The 18,265-nt window shown below is 39.8% G+C and overlaps 1 protein-coding gene across 3 annotated transcripts in view; it reads right to left on the bottom strand.

Annotated features, from left to right (window-relative positions):
- Positions 1–9,716: 9,716 nt before the first annotated feature.
- Positions 9,717–18,265, bottom strand: part of LOC116941299 (catenin alpha-2-like) — a 32,924-nt gene continuing 24,375 nt past the window's right edge. For all 3 annotated transcript variants that reach the window (XM_032952204.2, XM_032952202.2, XM_032952203.2), the window contains exons 14-19: positions 18,079–18,230; positions 17,808–17,912; positions 12,942–13,123; positions 12,424–12,529; positions 12,150–12,284; positions 9,717–11,741 (exon numbers count right to left, since the gene is read on the bottom strand). In XM_032952204.2, coding sequence (XP_032808095.1) covers positions 11,457–11,741; positions 12,150–12,284; positions 12,424–12,529; positions 12,942–13,123; positions 17,808–17,912; positions 18,079–18,230 — 965 coding nt within the window. In that variant the 3' untranslated portion in view covers positions 9,717–11,456. The remainder of the gene's footprint in view (positions 11,742–12,149; positions 12,285–12,423; positions 12,530–12,941; positions 13,124–17,807; positions 17,913–18,078; positions 18,231–18,265) is intronic.

Here is an 18,265-nt window from a genome sequence, read left to right as displayed (position 1 = left end):
GTGTGGAATTAGCCCTGTTTTTGCAAGAGCACCAACACTGCCATGCAGATTGCTTCAAAAATCCTGAGTTCATTCTCATTTTAGCGTACATGGCTGATATATTCGCAGCTCTCAATCATCTCAATCAGCAGATGCAGGGTGGTGGAGTCAATATCATGGAAGCGGAAGAACACCTGAAGGCTTTTCAAAAAAAGCTACCGTTATGGAAACGACGAACAGAGAACAATAACTTCGCAAACTTCCCGCTTCTGGACGACTGTGCAAGTAAGATCGAAGATGTGTCTGGAATCGGAGATATTTCTGTATCCACGGAACTGAAGCAAACAATTGCCACGCACTTAGATGAGCTTGCAAAGTCTCTCGACGGATATTTCCCTACAAGAGAGTCATATCCAGCATGGGTGAGACAGCCGTTCACGTTTGCTGTTGAAACAGCAGATGTCAATGATGAATTCCTCGACGAAATCATTGAAATTCAGCAGAGCCAGGTTCAACAGCAACTCTTCAGAACAACAACGCTCTCAACGTTTTGGTGTCGACAAATGAACAAGTATCCAGTTATTGCTAAGAAAGCCCTGGATTTTTTTTATACCATTTGTTACAACATATCTTTGTGAGCAATCCTTTTCGAGGATGCTGGACATAAAAACGAAGAAAAGGAACAGACTTTGCTGTGAAAATGACATGAGAGTGGCACTTGCCAAGGTGAAGCCACGCATATCTGAACTGATCTCTCAAAGGCAACCGGCAACAGCAGAAGTCACATTGATTTCCAGGTATGTAATTTGTTGTGAGTTTATGCATTGTGTTGGTTTTATTCTTTGAACAAGGTAATGTTCATGCACGGCTCATTTTGTGTACCAGTAAAAAACATATCTATGTCTTGAATTTGAAAAAAATCACATTTTATTTTTCACTAAAGAGGGGTTCGGTGAATGCGCATATGAAACTGGTGGGGTTCGGTACCTCCAACAAGGTTAAGAACCACTGCTCTAAAGGCAGACTGTTTATAAAGGTTCAAAATGGGCATAGCCCTCGTGTTAGAACGGAGTGGGTGGGGCACAAGAGTCCTGGGGGAGCATGAGCGGAGAAGGTTATGTTAATGTGAGGGATTACAAAACTGGTGAGCAACGGACAGTGCTTAAATGGAAATATTATAGCCAGTTATGACTTAAACTGGTTGATAACGTCCATCAAGGAGGTGGAAAAGGATGGCAAGCTGAACATGAACCTATGTACGTGACTTTACCGAAAGACCCAAAGAATATGAATTCCTGCAGTCACGAAAGCTTTAAGTCAAGATAAAAACAAATGTGGTTTCAATTTTAATTTAAAGCTTTCGTGACTGCAGGGATTCATATTCTTGGTTCTTTCGGTAAAGTCACCACGTAGAAGAGAAACAATAAAATAATAAAAATATAAAACAATAAAATTCTCACGACGTTTCGACTGCAACACAAGCAATCATCATCAGGTGTGAAAGCCATAGCAAGACATTTTGAAAAATGTGAAGAAAAAAAACCAAATGTAATTTCGATTAATATTAATAATGCTTTTAGGCAAGACTAATCATAATGAACAAAACTGTACAAACAAAAATAGAAAAAGATAGATGATGTTAAAACGCAGGAACATTTTAGCAGACTCAAATTGTGATCCTGAAATGCAAAGAAATTACATAATTGGCAGTTTTCACTGGCATTGTCAAATTATTGTCAGTGTTAATACATGCTGGCTACTAGGCTATTTGTGTAAAACTACAGGCATGCGCTAGGTTTAATGTTTCTTATTAAATTAGTCTACTTTTTGGTGAAGCACTTACCTAGTTCAGATTAGATTGTCTTTTTTACAACAGTTTTATGAACGAAAGATTAATGCAGTGGACAGATGATATAATGGGTTTTCTCAGATATCAAACTTTGAAAAGCTGCACCGTCAAAATTAAATTGCAGAAAATTGTTGCCCATGCAATGTCTTGGTCTGTATATTAAAAGTGTCAGCTTCTGGAATACAAAATTTTTTCCATCAGCAGTGTTAGGTTTAAGGATATTACTGAACATAATTTGAGTACAAAAGCACTCAAATCCATCTCAATTATTTAATTAGCAAGAAAACAGCACAATCCAGGTTAATGCATGCAAATGACACTAAACGGGTTAATGTCAAATTTGTTTAAATTACTTGGATGCTTCAATGAACATAATTTACTTGTTACACAAGGCCACGCGTTTATGTCATCACCGAATATTGATGGGCCATGGTTTTGTTCATTTCATTAAATTATACCACTTGTTGAGTGATAGTTGAGGTGACATTTGCTTTGTAAGGGGACATAACAAGACCACAAGAAATAAACAAGTAATAAACCAACCAATTATAACGCAGCACACTGCACGCGCTTTGGATTTCAATTAAAGTTAGGATTGAACAAAAAAAATCTAATAATGGTGAAGAAAAGTTCCAGTGAAATTAATTGTGTTTCGGTGACCTATGAAGAAAATTAGATTAAAGGCTTATTTACTTTGACTTTTAGTGAAACTACTCTATGAAAGTACATTTTGCAGTTTAAAAACATGCCCTTATTTTATTATTTTTCCCCAATGTTGATAATTTACTATGCTGAATCGCTGAATTTTCAGTTTTCATATTGGATGCATTCAACTTGCTAACCTAAACATCAGTTGACCATGAATGTTGAAACATAATTCCCGTCTGTTGTGGAATAATCTGACATGTGGTGCAACATAACCTTGAGCATTATCAGTGACATAGCACATTTTACATTATCCCTCCCACCTCTGAGAAATCCAGATTTTACCATTGTAAAAGGAGTTTAAAGGAATGGCAGCGTTAAATCAAGTGTGAAGTTATGCATTTGATCTTGTGAACTGGTAAGGCAAAAGCCTTTCAACTCTTTATTAAGAACAAAAAAAGGTGCGCATTACAATGTGTCCACGTGCACAACATGTAAGCGAGCCACATTAAACATGACTCGCATAAGGATGCAGTGGTTCGCTTTATATTGAGTTTGAACTCACGATACATTCATCATAATGCATGTGTACGAATTATTGTTGATACAAATAATATATGCTGTATGTAATGGGTCTGCGCCGACACCTGGAACCACTCGAGGTGGTGTATTCATCACAATGTTAAAACATCACACTTTTGATCGAATCGTGAAGCTGAATGGCAATGTTCCATCTCATCACCCCGACCCTGTTAGGAGCCGTCCATAAATGACGTCACGCACCTGGGGGGGGGGGGGGGGGGTCAGACATTTGTGACGATGTGTGACGAGGAGGGGGGGGGGTGAGAAATGTGACGTCACATCAAAATGCGCAAAGTTAAATATAGACAACACGTTCTACTTAATTAAATAGACTTTTTCATGTTTTCTCCGACATCAGAGTGCAGCGCCACATTAAATACGCACAATGACAATAGTTTCAAGCGATTTTAAGCATGTTTATTATTATTTTTGGGGGGGAGGGGGGGCAGAGCTTTGTGACGTCATATTCCAGGGGGTCCGACTTTTTGTGACGCCGTGACGAGAGGGGGGGGGGGTCAAAAATCGTCCAAAATCGCGTGACGTCATCTATGGACGGCCCCTTAATAACTGATGACCCAATTGTCACCAGCCATGACCTACCCACTGTTAGATGAAGGCCTCCCCAAGCAGGTCGCCATCTCTCGCGGCCCGTCTTGTCGTGATGTTATCCTCCTCGCCTGGTCTGCAGGAGGTCATGGGTTCGATCCCGACCGACGCCTGCTGCTGTATATCTGGAGTTTGCGTGTCTCTCTCTCTCATCATCATCATCACGGTGGCTAGGAGATGTTAACTACCTCGCCCGGTATGCAGGAAGTCGTGGGTTCGATCCCGACCCTGACGCCTGCTGTACATTTGGAGTTTGCGTGTCTCTCTCTCTCATCATCATCACGGTGGCTAGGAGATGTTAACTACCTCGCCTGGTATGCAGGAGGTCATGGGTTCGATCCCGACCCTGACGCCTGCTGCTATATATTTGGGAGTTTGAATGTACTCGCATGGATTTGTTTTCTCCGGGTCACTCCGTGTTTTTTTTCCCCTCCATATTTATAAACATGCATTTATATAGTTCAGATGATTTTGCTGCGATACATTTCCACAAGATACATCATGTTGTTGACCCATCATTTGCGGCCAGGTCGCTTCTGAAAAAGAATCGTTAATAACCTCGGTGGGCTTTACCTGGTAAGATAAAAAAAAACAACAAAGTTTACTTTAATTTGTATATTTGTTTAAGCGATTTGTTTACCTTTGCTATACTGTACTTTGCACGCCAATCGTGTTTTGTCAGTTGTAACGTTCTGATGCCGTCCCCACTGGGCATCTGTGCAAAAAAAAAAGAGCTTCATAGCTCATGGGATTCGTCCAAGTATAAATAAATATTCTGATTCTGAACGTGGATGTCCTGTTGGGGCGCGTCCCCTCCCTCCGGGATTCCCACTCCATTCGTGCCAAGACACCTGCCATAATCCATTACGTAAAGTAATGTCTTAACCCAAGCGCCTTAACCCATCAGAGAAGTTGAATTTCCGTTGTGTGGAAGTGTGTTGTGCAGTTGTACGAAATAGTTGCAATGGGCTATAGCACAGTGCAGTATTCGAATGTGTCGTTACGATCTTTATACAAACCATCAGTGTTTTGTTTTATTTGGCAGAACTGACATTTGAAAATGACCAGTGGAACAAAATGAACTGATGTGCAACGAGTTATTCCGAAGTATGCTATCGACCTAATCTTCGAAATTTGCAACGTAACAGAATCAGAATATTTATACTGGAGGAATCCGATGAGCTACCAATCTCTTTTTCACAGATGTCCATTAAATAACCTCCCCGCCTAGGTCAAGTGACCCATCCTCAGAGTACGTTGCACATCTATAGCTTTCTTTACTTGCAGCGACGGATACAGCGTAGATGCGTCGACTCCAGTTTTGTACGATGCAAAAGCAGTGGGAGGGTCACGGCCCTGTGAATGTGTAAACAATTTATAGCTTTATTAATAGGGTTTTTTTTCTGGCAACAAAACTGAAACCTATTTACAAGGATTCATGTCTGCATTAACCACAATACCTGCAGTCAAAATGCAAACAAAAAAACATACTACGATTTGGCGTCATCTGGTCGAGCACCAATTGGGTCGAGGCTCAAAAGAAAGCCGTCCCTTGGTGTGGACCAATCAGTTTCAAGGACAATGCATCATCATATTATCATAGTATGTTTTTTGTTTGCATTTTGACTGCAGGTATTGTGGTTAATGCAGTAACATGAATCCTTGTAAAAAGGTTTCAGTTTTGTTGCCAGAAAAAAGGGGAAAAAACCCTATTATTACATTTTGGTACTGGCAAAGGAGGTCTAACGAAATTTATAGCTTTGTTTCTGTGCCCACCGCAACACAATTAAGAGTTAATGTGCATTTTGGAGTTTAAACTCGTGATTATTATGACATCACTGAAAGCTGCGCACTGCCACTCGTCTTTCACGAATGATATGAATGTAAGTCACACCCCCTATTAATCTCCGTATTATATGGGTCGCTGTCCGGAGCATGTGTCTCCTGATTCAATATGCGAAACGAATAATCCCTTTTTATTAAACAGAGCACACACTATTTGCTCAATACTCTGTGTGAATTAATATATCTTCGTTTAATTGAAAGCAAATTGCTTTTACGACTGCAAAATCTTGGTTTAATGGTTTCTCTATTCATACCAAATTACGTGGCTTCCAAAGTTCAAAAACACGGAACATGAGACATTTTGTTGTTGTTGCCTATCCTCCACCAGTCATATTTAAAGTGTAATTCCATAACATTTCAATATCAAGTGAGGAAATTGAAACATTGTCATGCGTATTTGACCATCAATAGAATGCATTCATGCAAGGCCATCGTTTCTTGTTAACACTTTTTGAGCTCAGGCCCTAAACATCACACAGTCGTGGACACGTAAGAGCACAATCAAAATTATTATGATCACCTTATGCATGTTTACCTGCTCTTTCCAGAATTGAGATCAACCACCACGAATCACGTGCCTTGTTTGCATGGGGGAATTTTGTTTTTAATACTTTACATATACTTACCAAACACATTTGTCAATAAGACTGCCCGCGAAGGGAAACAAGCATATGCTTGTATTTAATAGGGGAAGTTTTTTTTTTGTAATCACCCATCCTTCTTCATAGCACATAGAAAGGCCAGAGAGATGGAGTGAATACTGAAGTTTGTGACTGCCTGGATCGAAATGTAATTTAAATATACTTACCTCACCTTTTACTCGAAATAGAAATGTGCATGGGGGAAAAAAAAACATTATTCACTAACCTACATTTAATCTTGTAATCAAATCATCTATCTCTCTCTACACTAGAAAACAGCATTACGATATTAATATACAGTATCAATAATTGAGTACTGTATTCTCTACCTCTCCATATAATGGAGTGTCACCAGGTTTCCACAGAGACTGATTAATGGGTCTAATGGTATTGCATTAAACCATTTTTTTTACAACTATTAAAACAGTTCTAGAAACACCACGGTATCCGTAAACGCACACACACTTTCTGTGATGTATATCAGAAGGACGTTACAGAAATTATGTTAATATTACAGGTACCTGCATTTTGAATAAATCCCTAAATGTTGATCGCGCCCTTTGCTGACATTCAGATAACAACAATCGATGCAGTTTTAGGAAGTAGCGAAACCCATGGCAGCCGACCGGGTTGTCCCTCCTGGCCACACACACTTTGATATTTAATTATTTACGGAAAAATGTCCGTGACTTTTTACGTCAATAAATGTAGCAACCTATTTAAAAGTTTGACATTTTGTGTCCCCTCGCCTCCACCCCCCCCCCCCTTTCCTGGGACATTTCTAGATCCGCCACTGCTTTTCAGATTCACGTTGTGATCATATTCCTGAACCAGCCTTGAATCCAAGTGTCCCCAAAACAAAAGGGCCTGAATTAGGATTGCTAAGTTGGCTGACAAAACCACCCTGCCAAACCTCGCGCCAACAGAGTTGACATGACAATGTCTGACAGAGGAACCCCGCTACATTGCCTCAATAAACACCCCAGCCCTTGCAGCTCAGCACACAAGCCACTGCTACAGTATGTATGTAGTTGAACTTATTTCGCACCGTAAGTAGCCAAACGTGCTAATCAGGTGCGGGGGAAGGACAACAAACTAAACATGAAAAAGCAGTTAATAAGAAATGAGTTTTCAAGTGGCTTCCTAATATCGGTAGAGCGTTCCAGACGGCCGCAGAAGTACATCTGACAGCACTGGTACTGGAAACCTTTACGAGTCGCCACACAGTCCTAACAATTTTTAAGCCTCAAAACAATACAGGACAAGCCACACAGCCGTTCATTGTATAAATGCTACCTCAGTCTATTGATCCCTAAACCTGGATACCCACATTTGTTTTTATCCCAATTGCATATTTGCATCTTTTGCAGAGCAATGCAACGCGACGTGTTAGATAGCGACCCACGTAAATGTTATCCCAGAGCTACATCTGAAAGCCCTTCAAGAGACCTCTTGTCCACAAAGTAGAGGGTAGCATTTTTCCATTCACCTTGGCAGAAAGTAATGGCATCACATAAGTCAATATTTTTACTTCTCCAAACTAGAACTGTAGCTACATTAAGAGAACCAAATTAAATGTGATATTTTGTGTGCACGGTAATTGGTGGCCAGTCTTAGAATGTCAACTCATTACACTTGAGAATCTGCTGTAACCAGGTAACTTTGTTTTAAACACAGGAATATTTTTTAGCTCAGCTACTTGGACCTGTAAGCCACATGGCTGTCAGAAATATTTTATCACCCCGGGCTCGAGGAAGTTTATATTTTCCCACTTGTTTGCGACCAATCTTCCATGGAGCGCAAATCCCTTGGCAACACGTACCCCGTCTGCTCATGTAGAAACGGAGACAAAACCAGCCAAAAAAAAATTCTTCATCTGGGACAATATGGATTGAGAAACCGCCCTGAAGGTTGTCAAAGCACGGATAGGTGCAGACTTTCCACCTCCTGAAGCTCGCTTCTAACGCCACCAAAACTTGAGCACACGTGACAAGAGCTTGAATGCCAATCGCTGAAGATCCCTTACTGCGAAATGCAGGGACATGCCTGTGAACCTCCCTAATGCGCACATCCTGGAAAGAGTCTGTCAAGTTAACTTACGCAAGCCAGTGTTCTTCCTGCGGGTGGATGAGGCGAATCTCTAATCGGGACTAGGTTCTGAAATTCCAAATACCTTGACAAAGCTTTCGTAACTACAGGAGTTCATATTCTTTGGGTCTTTAGGTAAAGCCACGTAGATAGGTTAAACAAAATAACAAAAAACTACGACGTTTCGATCACAATAAGCGGTCATCATGAAAAGGGGGGGTTAGCCTATAAAGGCTTCTGAAGGCTAACCCCTAAAACAAAACAAAAAACGAATCGTCGTATTTTGGTAATTTTCTTTGAACCTATCTACGTGACTTTACAAAAAAACCCAACGAATATGAATTCCAAATACCATTGTGAACACCTTCAGAGCCACCAACTCCTTCGACTTACACACGAGGATGTTATACGCATTCGGTGTGACCAGGACCTCAGTCCTCTGTGGCCAGTGACCTTTCACCAACAGGCACTTCCAATCAGCCACCAGTTAACATCACTGTTGTTCTTTTGACACGTGTTGGCAACCGCTCGTGACATTGGAACGGTTAATTCTGGGGTCTAAGGCAGTGGCAGGTGTCCATGGAACACTTGCCTCATGATGAAGCCAGCTTTTTTTCTATCACCATGGATATGGTGCCAAAACCGTGCTGCGCTAATGAAACCCCAAACAGGTTGACTCACTGAGCCGAGGCAACGTTTTGTCAAGCCTGGAAGTAACCTCTCACTTCCCAACACCGCTGCAATGTGCTAAAATAAAATCATCCCACCAACTAAATTGCAATATGGAGTTTAACATGAAACCTACGGAGGAAAACCCAAGCACTCAACTTAATTTTAAGGTTAAGGATCAGGGGGAAACGATTTGGTGGTTGCTTAAAACTATTTACAGTTTCAAATATTCTGGAATGGGTCCGAGGGAGAGTTCAAAAGGTGAATCGAACATGCAAACAGCAAATGGAACCCAGTGTTAAAATAGCAACGTAATTAACATATACTGTAAACAACTAACAAAGTCTACTCGTTTCCATATCAGTTAAGCATTTCTCCATACTCTACTTAATGACAGATTAAATATCACCAAGCCTTTCGTGTAAATGCATGCCAATCCATCTTGCCCCTAAAACACTGGAGACAAAGTTGATTCAGATTAGCGGGTGTATATAATTAACCCTTATTCAATTTTACTTTCACCATGGCCAGTCCATTGCTGAAGGTCTCGATAACATGTGGCATCGTTTTGCCATAATTCACCACGCGAGTCAGTATTGGTTAGTGAGATGTAGGGCAGGAATGGTTCACATTTCACTCACCACTGATGCATGGCGTGGCTGTGAACTGAACTCGTGTCACCTGGTACATTGTGCACTAACCCTTGTAAATGTTTTGGCTGCATGTGCTTTTGTCTGAAATGTCATGACATGTATAGCATGATGCCAATGGCCATTGCAGGTAAGTGACAATTCTACGTGCTTAAAAATACATCGTTTAGCCCATCTTAAAACTTTATTGGTGATTATTCATTACATAGCAGTAAGGTAAAATAAGACATTTCTAACACTACAGAACATGCACTTAAAAAGCAAATAAATCAAAAATACTAATGCTGAATAAAAAACACAACAGATCACCTGCTCACTGCAACTCTACCACTATAACCATGCACCATAATAATTACAAGACATTTCACTATACTTAGTTACTGTAGCTATTTTATATCTATGTGGAAAATAAGAAATTTTAAGGTTTTTTTTCTTTTAAAGCACAGTCGGTAGATGAAGATTATATTTTAGGATTGCATAAATACCACATAACTTCCTTTGTTACACTTTAAAATACCAGATACAAAATATGAATGAACTCCTATTTTCCAGTATAACTTTTTTTTTATCTATTGGCAGCTATTTGCATACAGTATAAAATGAAAATGAATTTAATCAGAAAAATGCATCAAATTATTAGAAAAAGCTCAAAACCTAAACATTACTTTAAAAACCAAAGCACTATGTTAATAGGTTGATAAACACAATTGTACTGTTAAAAGTACTGTTAATGAAACCTAAACCAAAATCTTCAAAATATTAAACTACAGTATTAAAAAACCTTCACTTGATGTACTTGAAGTGTATCAGTATAAAACTTAAAGGAATTATAACTATTGATATATTGTTAGATTTGAGCCGATTTCATAACTAAACATTAAATGCATCAGAGACCGAATGGTTAAACACCGTGCTTTGATTCGTTTTACTTTGCATTCATTGATATGAAAGGGCATTAACCTTATTTGTTTTATGCAGTGTTCAAATCGGCCAAACTATGAATACTTCAAAATCTATTTGCACAAAAAATCCCTTTGCACTGGATGCTATGTGCATTTTATCCATATGAAAACATACCAGCATTAGCCATTTATAACAGATTTGTAACTCATAGCAAGCGTAGTCATTACCTGGACATTAATGAACCACATTAAACCAATCTATTTCTAGCAATATGAAATAACCGAGAGCACTCCTAAAGACATTAATATGCCTGGAAATGTAATTCCTTTAAGTACTCACTTTTACTTTTGTTAGTAATCATATTTCTTTAAAACAAGCTGTGTAGGATTGAGTAGAAACTTTACTGCAAACCATCCAGGCAATATTTTATTGGTACCTAAAGAAATAACAATTTTCTGAATTTGGCATATTATATATTACTAAAAATGTAAATCATAGAATATAAATTAATCTGGATGTATAAAATGGGTTAAAATTGCCATTAACACGAACATTTCTGATTTGTGACATTTTCAAAGCTAATGTAGTAAAATGACTCATGCCATGGGTACCAATAAAATTCACCCACTTAAAAAAAATCACATACAATATACAAGACACATTTAGGTTAAGGTGACCCAATCTAAACCAAAACTAAAGTAGAAAAGATGTTTGCAATGATAAACAATAGTAACCGTTTTATTAAACCACCGAGTAAAATAATTTCACTTATCTTGGTAAAATTAATAGCTTCAACATGTCAAGCCACTAAAAATGATTTATATCTCACATGAGAAAATGTTTTTTGAAGCCATGAAAAATCATCTTGAACTAAACTTGTACTCACAAGTTTGCGAACCAAAAAAAAAACTTGTATGTACAAGTTTGCTAACAACCTAACCTACACACCACAGCCAAGTCATTCAAACAGGGGAGAAAACTTTGCACGCTGTTGCCACACTAGTACGTTTCTCTTCCCTTAAATTCACTGAGGGCTTGGACCGGCGAGATATGCTTCTTCTGCGAGCCCCGACGGACGTGCGAGCTGACGTCATCACCCCGCTCGCGCTTCACAAGCGGCTTCTTCTCGGGTGCTTTCATCTTCCAGGACACAACCGGCGAGTTGATGTTGGTGTGCTGCACCTTATGGAACTTGCTGGATGCCACGTAGGAGGCCTTGACAGTCAGTACAACAGCGTTCATCAGGTTCTTGGCTGCCTGAATCAGAGATGTTGCGCTGTCCAGCTGAAGAGGAATACACAGACATGTAACGAGTTCAGAGATGAAAATGAATGCACAAAAGCCTCAAGTGATGTGTACTGCTGACTAGGAATGTTAAGATGCCTGTGTTCAAATAAAATTAGTTCTTAAGCCAACAAGATAAATACATCAAAACATGCATATGAGAACTGATTATTTACAATTCTAGCAAATTGTGCAAATAGTATGCTGGTACATTTAGGTTAATAAATAAAACAAAACTTTATAAGCAGAATAAAGAAATTAGATGGTAAAAATAAGACATTACAGATGCCTTAATCAAATAATTACTTCTCAAATTCCCAAGGAGCATGAATCATGTTCTGCCCATAGCAGACAAAGAAATATCTGCAAAGATTTTCAAACATTTTATATGCAGGTTAGGAGTCTTACCCCAGAAACAACAACTTCTCCACTGATGTTTTGAACTTCAGCTTTTACTTTGCTGCAGATATTCAGCTGGTGGCAGTACAGGGCAATGCGCTGCAAGTAGGCCAGAAGATCCTGCTTTGAAGCTGAATCTGGACACTGTCCAGGAAATAAAACACAATTTCAACAGGCACCATTAATTGAATTCAACATACAATGCTTTTATATTTTTTATGACATGCATGCATTCAGAAACAACCAACCACATGCACTTTAGGGTCTCAGGATCTGCAATTACCTGGTCAGCAATAACACGAGCAAGTTTGTCCATCTTAGAGCCCAAGTCTGCAATCTTTTTGGCAGCATTAATGACATTGGATGTATTCTTCAGTGGCCCTTTGCCTCTGCACCAGAGATGGAAAGCCATTGGGTAAGAAAGAGGTTACACCACATGAAATTTAAAAGGCATTAAGGGTAATGATTATGAAATTTACTTCAAACAAGGTGCAAAACTCGTTATTACAGCTTTGATGACCATTATCCTCCAATTGTTTCCCTGAATTACTGTTAAAAATACTGTGTTGCTCAATTAACACCACGTATCTTGACAGACGAAGCATTTGCAAGTATTACATTTGTCAGTTTTTAAAACAAGAGAATGTGTGAAACTTAAGATACCAAAAACCGACATTAAAGTTACATGGTAACAAAATATTAAATTTATTTCACAGCATGATGCGTTCTTTACAAAAGCACTTGCAACAGACTTAAAAACAAAGTAAAAAAAAAACATCATATCTGGCAGGGCTACAATACCTGGTGAAGTCAGTCATTTCCATCATGATCATACACATCTGCTTCGAGAGGACAATTATGTCATTGCCACTGTCGTCCCACTTGGCCACCTCGGCATCCAGCTTGCTCTTCTCCTCCTGGAAGCGTTCCACTTGCTCAGCAATCTTGGCCTTCTCCTCTTGGGGCAGCTGAGCCATGAGGGCCTGGACAAGTCGAAGAGATTGCAGCACACAGTTTACACTTGAGCTTAATAAAAAAAAGTCAAAGGTGCCTAAATATCTACACCAAACGAGACAATCACATAAAGCACTACCAAAACACATGTTTCGTCAGTTTTCACCAACAACAATCGTGTACATTTTATATTGGTCGAAACCAAAAAGCCTATTTTGTAATGAGAACCTGACATTACGTACGTCAAAAACTATCAGGTGTAATATACCAAGAAATAATATATTCTTGGTTCTTTCAGTAAAGTCACGTAGATAGAAAATAAAAGTAAAGTAAAATTAAAATACATTCAAAATAAAAGCAAACAAAACCCCACGTTTTGATCGCAACACAAGCGGTCTTCATCAGGCGGAGAGAAAAGAGGACAAGCCTCCAAATGCAACCGCTTATTCATGAGCCAACAATGTGTCCTGCACATGACGTCAATCCACATGAGGCCCACCCCCCCCTCATTAATATTCATGAGTTGGTGGATTTTTACACGAACGCAAAGGTCGAGCTAAATGAAATAATGTATTACGCAAAGTCTCTTCAAATGATGTTTCTTTACAGAAAGTGACGGTCAAAAATAAATCTATGCAGCAGTGCTACATCCGTGTGTGACGTCACTGAAAGAGCCCCCCCCCCCATTAATTAATATTCATGCCCACGTGGAAATATACACTACCGCACAAGATCGTGCACTCCACAGGCCACACCCTTCCCCTCATTAATAATCATGAGCGGGTGACATCACTCCACATGCCACACCCTTCCACAATAACCATTAGCGGGTGACGTCACTCCACATGGGGCACCGCCCCCCCTCCATTAATAATCATGCGCCGATACATTTTTCTATTGAATATTTCAGATTTACTGCAATATACACTCGTCCTTGGGCCCACTCACTTTGGATGCCCTTATAAGCAGTTACCGTTGGGTGTTGCGATCGAAATGCCGTGGGTTTTTGCATCTATTTTTGTTTATTCTATGTGACTTTACTAAAAGATCAAAATTAAAAGCAAAAAACCCACAACGTCTCAATCGCAACACACGCGGTCTTCATCAGGTGGAGAAAAACAACCAATAATATGAATTCCTGCAGTCACGAATGTTTTCAGTCAAAATTTACCTAGTAAACGTTTCAGTGAAAACAAGAAACTCAAGCACATACATCACAGAATAAATGCCCATCAGACAAATCATATTGACTGCCAAAAAAGAAGGGACGATTGATCCAATGGACAAAGCTGGTATCTAGATTTGAAGCTTTCGTGACTGCAAGGATCCATACTCTTTGGTTCTATTTGGTAAAGTCACGTAGGTAAAAAATAATAAAACAACAAAAATCACGTTTCGGCCACAACACAAGTGGCCTTCATCAGGTGAAGGGATCAGACTGTCTCGAGGACAGCGCTGAAGTGAAGCACAGCCACGCTCAGACCGCGACCTTTAAGCTGTGTGCGAGGAAACAAGGTGCCTTGACAAAGGAATTAGCATAAACATTAGCATTTGATTGGCCGACTTAGCATAGAGGTGGTGTAAGTGCGGGTGCACATGCCGTTTGGCGCGGGGGGGGGGGGGTTTAACTATTGATGGTGTAAAAAGGGAATTTTTAAGAGCTGCGAAAGTTTGGGGTACCAATACTTGAAAAATATACTGTACCATTGAAAATTAGTTTAATGTTTGGTTCCATTTAGAACATCTTTCCAATGGTTGCTTAATTTGAAACCATCTTCTCGGTTGAAATTGTGTCTGTTTGTAGATCTGAATTGCCTTGTGAACAAATCTCTGAAATAACCACTATTCTTAAGAATGCTAAGAAACCCATTAGTAACATCAGCAAAAATGAACGCTCTGAACTCGCGAATTTAAAAAAACAGAAGTGATATAGTCATCCTCTCAGCCGATAAAGGCAACGCTACTGTAATTATGGATAAAGATTAATACAACAAAATCCAGAATCTGCTCAACGATAGAAGTTACTCAAAAATTAAAAATGACCCTACCAATAGCTTAGCGATAAAAACCAACAAGATCATCACAAGTTCGACCTCCCTAATCGACCCAACTAAACATCCCTCCCTAAAACCTTCTGCTGCAAGACCCCCTAGATTCTATGGTCTTCCCAAGATTCATAAAGAAGGCACCCCACTACGACCCATCGTATCCACGATCAACTCCCCTACCTATAGACTAGCCCGTTTTCTGTCAAGATACCTTGGTCCCTTTCACTGGCAAGACCGCCTCAGCAGTACTTAACTCAGCCCAATTGGTCTCTATGGTCAAAGACGTTGTACTGTCCCCTGACGATATCCTTGTCAGCTTCGATGTGGTCTCTTTGTTCACCAAGGTCCCAGTACCTGATACCATTGAAATAATTGAAAATTTGGTCCAACATGGACTAGACCCCGATACACCTGCACTGGTTAGGCACCGTCTCAACAATACCTACTTTACTTGGAATGGCTCCTTCTACAAACAAAATGAGGGTACCCCCATGGGATCCCCCTTGTCACCAGTGATAGCCAATATTTTCATGGAGAAATTTGAATCAGACGCCATCCAGACTTCCACCCTCAGACCTTCCCTGTGGAAGAGATATGTGGATGACACTTTCGTCATTTGGCCACATGGCCTCCCAGCTCTGAACCTTTTCCTACACCACATCAATTCCAGACATCCCGCCATCAAATTCACCATGGAAGTGGAGAAAGATGGCAAGCTACCATTCTTAGATGTTCTGTTTGAGACCTGATGGCTCATTGGGGTATTCCGTTTACAGGAAACCCACCCACACAGATTCCTACTTGAAACCAGATTCCCACCACCACCCAGCCCAAAACAATTCTCTCATCAAAACTTTATACCATAGGGCTCATTGCATTTCGGACCAATACCACCTGACCAGTGAATTAAAACATGTACACCTGGCCCTCAAAAGGAATGGTTACTCTGACCGTACCATCCGCCAAGCTGTTTCTCCCTCCATACAGAAACAACCACTTGATACTCCGGTCAAAACCATCACACTACCATATATAGCAGGCGTTACTAAAAAGATTTCCAAAATTCTAAACAAACACAAGATCCAGGTCCGGTTCAATACAGTACACAAAATTCGTGATCTGATCCCATCCGTGAAGGATGTCATTCCTGACCTACAGTACCCTGGGGTTTACAAATTGAGTTGTACCTGCGGTGATTGCTATATCGGGGAGACAAAGCGACATGTCTCTGACCGAATTCGCGAGCACAAATCAGATTTGAAACACGGCAAAATGAATTCTTCTGCCGTAGCTGATCACTGTTACAACGCTGTGGGTGATCACGATATAATTTTCTCCAATACCAAGGTTCTTTGCAAACCCACGGGTTATCAGAGTTTTGTTCACGAGGCAATTCAGATCTACAAACACAATTTCAACCGAGAAGATGGTTTCAAATTAAGCAACCATTGGAAAGATGTTCTAAATCGAACCAAACATTAAACTAATTTTCAATGGTACAGTATATTTTTCAAGTAGTGGTACCCCAAACTTTCACAGCTCTTAAAAATTCCCTTTTCACACCATCAATAGGTAAACTCCCCCGCGCCAAACGGCATGTGCACCCGCACTTACACCACCTCTATGATAAGTCGGCTAATCAAATGCTAAAGTTTATGCTAATTCCTTTGTCAAGGCACCTTGTTTCCTCGCACACAGCTTAAAGGTCGCGGTCTAAGCGTGGCTGTGCTTCACTCCAGCGCTGTCCTCGAAACAGCCTGATCCCTTCACCTGATGAAGGCCGCTTGTGTTGTGGCCGAAACGTCGTGATTTTTGTTGTTTTATTATTTTTTACCTATGTGACTTTACCGAATAGAACCAAAGAGTAAAGCTAGTATCATAATGGTAACCACAGGAGCAAACATATCCTGGTGAGAAAACCACTGTGCATGTGCTGAAATTAGAGCAATTTATGTACAAGGAGATAGATGGTGGCATCACAGGACCATGAGGGATGGTAATGGCAGGGGAAGAAAAAAAACACGTATTATAATACATTTAAAAATAATAACCACCCCACTGAATTTAAACTACAAACTGTAAAAGGTAAAACTCATAATAAAGTACTACATTAATATGGAAATATTTTAATACCTATTAATACAAGTAATCTTAAAGAGATAGAATGTTAATGGTGAAACCATTACTATTTTGTCAAGGACCCATCATACTTTACATAATCTGCTGTTGAACAGGTTGCCAGAGGCACGGTTGAAAAACAATAGCTCATTTGACATGGAGGACACTTCTGTGAATAGACTGTCATGATGCATGCCAGCATTATACATCAGTAAAAAGACCTTGTGCAGTTGCTGCAGCAATCGACTGACATCTAGTTAAAATGCACCAGGTTGACCTTTTATGTCCTAGGGCAATGACAAGAGCTTTCCATCACTTTGCTGATCACACTCCATGAAAGTGTGGACACAGCTCTTCCCTATAATACAAAAAAACTCAAGAGCAATAAAAATTAGCAAACTTATTTGTGTGGTAACAATAAAATGGAGTTCTAGAAAAGTTCTATGCCTGGTCTATCACATCATTGCCAAAAGTATCACTTTCATGCAGGCTGTATGAAGCAACGTTGGAATTGTGATTTATATTCTTTTTCAAGTTAACGCTTTACCCGAGCACTCCCTTCAATGATCTGATCATTCTCAGTCTTCACACTCGTATAGCTGCGGACTTCCGTTTCATCCTCCATGTCAGAGTCATCCAGTTCATCAGGAGTCTGTCAATAATAAATGGCAACAAGTTAATCAACGATTTCAAGGAAACGGCATATACAGAAAACGATTTAGCTACAATTACATGCAAAGTAAAATACAATCCATGAGGATATTAAATATAAAGGACAATGTAAAAGTAAAATGAATCCATATCGCATGACTTCGTACCCTAATCATAAGCACAGCCTTCCTGATATCACGTATTCCATCATACACCAGACGAGAAGCATCGATGAACTCATTTTCATCCACGGGCCTTGAAGGGTTTGAACTTAGAGCATCTATTGCATTTTCCACTTGCTCCGCAAATCTTGGCATCACTGGGAAAAGGAATGATGGTTATTTGTGAACATGT

The sequence above is a fragment of the Petromyzon marinus genome, chromosome 11 (genome assembly GCF_048934315.1).
Source record: "Petromyzon marinus isolate PM22_M1 ecotype Great Lakes invasive population chromosome 11, UKy_Petmar_22M1.pri1.0, whole genome shotgun sequence".
NCBI lineage: Eukaryota > Metazoa > Chordata > Hyperoartia > Petromyzontiformes > Petromyzontidae > Petromyzon > Petromyzon marinus.
Note: the sequence above shows the minus strand (reverse complement) of the source record. Positions and strands in the feature narration are given on the sequence as shown.